General features: G+C 48.9%; 1 protein-coding gene across 6 annotated transcripts in view; it reads left to right on the forward strand.

The window, feature by feature from the left end:
* Window positions 1-2500, forward strand: part of LOC143289215 (inositol 1,4,5-trisphosphate-gated calcium channel ITPR3-like) — a 216364-nt gene that overhangs the window by 158693 nt on the left and 55171 nt on the right. For all 6 annotated transcript variants that reach the window (XM_076598162.1, XM_076598163.1, XM_076598164.1 and 3 more), the window contains exon 54: window positions 1369-1608. In XM_076598162.1, coding sequence (XP_076454277.1) covers window positions 1369-1608 — 240 coding nt within the window. The remainder of the gene's footprint in view (window positions 1-1368; window positions 1609-2500) is intronic.

The raw sequence follows: 2500 nt of genomic DNA on the forward strand, positions 1-2500 counted from the left end.
ACATTCATACATACATACGTACATACATACATACATACATACATACATACATACATACATACATACATACGTACGTACATACATACATACATACATACATACATACATACATTCATACATATATACATTCATACATACATACATACGTACATACATACATACATACATACATACATACATACATACATACATAGGAGTAGCAGTATTAGTTAAGGTAGTGGTAACACTTATGGCTTTTTACATATATCAGAAAGTTCGGTCTAGTTTTAGTCTGAACACGTTTAGCGTGTGTGCTCGTGTGTGTGTGTGTGTGTGTGTGTGTGTGTGTGTGTGTGTGTGTGTGTGTTTCTCACCTTGTGACTCTCAGTTTGAAGGACTGATCTAATTATGAATAAACGATTTGCATTCTCTCTCTCTCTCTCTCTCTCTCTCTAAGTCCTGTGACCCTCAGCCACTTTAAATACACACGAGCGTGTGTGACTGTATGAGTTTAGAATCAGAAATACAACTGTACTTTTTTTTATACTTTTCTTGTTTGAATATGTTGGGGTGTTTTTTTGGGGGGGTTGTTTTGGTTTTTGTGTGTGTGTTTGTTTGTTTTTTATCTACTTCACAGCATTGTTTGTTTCTTGATGTTGTTGTTTTCAGATGTCTTTATGTAAAGTAAAGGCAGACAAATATCACTTATTCAGTGTACCATAACACGTATTCTCTCTCCCTATGTCTGTCTGTCTGTCTACATCTCTCTCTCTCTCTCTGTGTCTCTCTCTCTCTCTTTCCCCCCCTCTCTCTCTCTCTCTAACACACACACACACACACACACACACACACACACACACACACACACACACACACACACACACACATAGAAACCGCACACAACGAACCAAAAACTCAACAAAACCACTACGACACCACTAATTTCACACACACACACACACACACACACACACACACACACACACACACACACACACACACACACACACACGGGCGCAATAGCCGAGTGGTTTAAGCGTTGGACTTTCAATCTGAGGGTCCCTGGTTCGAATCACGGTAACGGCGCCAGGTGGGTAAAGGGTGGAGATTTTTCCAATCTCCCAGGTCAACGTATGTGCAGACCTGCTAGTGCCTGAACCCTCTTCGTGTGTATACGCACGCAGAAGATCAAATACGCACGTTAAAGATCCTGTAACCCATGTCAGCGTTCGGTGGGTTATGGAAGCCCGAAAATACCCAACATGCATGAACCACGACAGAGTCATCGGCAAGTCCATGTTGGTCGTGTAACGGAAAAGAAGAAGAAGAAGAAGACATCCTTTTTTTTTTGTTATTCATACTTGTCTCCACGATGGCTTCTCCCTCCAGAGAGGCTCTCGCCTGTCCGTCAACAACCGGAACGCCCTGGCGGCGCCCCGTGGCGGCAAGCAGGGAGGAGGGATGCTGGGCAGCACCCTGGCGGTGCCGGGCCAGTTCGGCCTGCAGCCCAACGGCAGCATGATGCTGGGAGGGGGGGACAAGCCCCCCAAGATTCACAGGGGCAAGAAGACCAACGAGGTGGCGCCCGTCGTCGCGGCGACGCAGGACTCGCCTGAGATCAAGCTGGATGTGAGTGTGTTTGTTTCGATTGTTTGTTTGTTTGTTTGTTTGTTTATTCGTTTATTTATTTAACAGGGGGCCGGCCTCTGGAGGGGAGTGTTGATTGTGGTGGGTTAGGTTAGGGGGATTGGGGTTGCGCGTCTGAAATCAAACTGGAAATGAATATAATACAGGAGGTACAGGGGAGGGGAGAGTGTGTGTGTGTTGGGGGTGGGGGTGGGGGGCTGAGATAACCACACACCCCACCAAACCGCACACAAGCCCATTCCCCACCACACCACACCACACCACGCCACCCTTCACCACACCACACCACACCACCCTTCGCCACACCACACCACACCACACCACCCTTCACCACACCACATCACACCACACCACACCACATCACACCCCACCACACTACCCTTCACCACACCAAATCACATCACACCACACCACACCACCCTTCGCTACCACAAAAGCCATCCCACCACACATTTCACCAACCACACCACTCCCACCCCACACCAAACCACGCTGCACCACACCACACAATGCCAGCACACTACCCCACACCACACCAGACCACACCAATCCACAGCACACACACACCACACTACACTACACTACCACACTGCTCCACCACACCACACCGCTTTCCAGCACACTGCTCCCCACCACACCACCCCCAACCCCACCAAACACACCACCACACTACACCACACCACTCACTCCCACACCACACCGCACCACACCACACCGCTCCACACCACACCAACCACACAACACCACAAAACACCCAACACATCCCACCAACCACCACCACACCACACCACACCACATTACCACTACCCCACCACACTACACCACCCACACGTAACCCCATCAAACCACACACCCTACCCACACAACACGCACT

Source organism: Babylonia areolata, chromosome 13 (assembly GCF_041734735.1).
Source record: "Babylonia areolata isolate BAREFJ2019XMU chromosome 13, ASM4173473v1, whole genome shotgun sequence".
Lineage (NCBI taxonomy): Eukaryota > Metazoa > Mollusca > Gastropoda > Neogastropoda > Buccinidae > Babylonia > Babylonia areolata.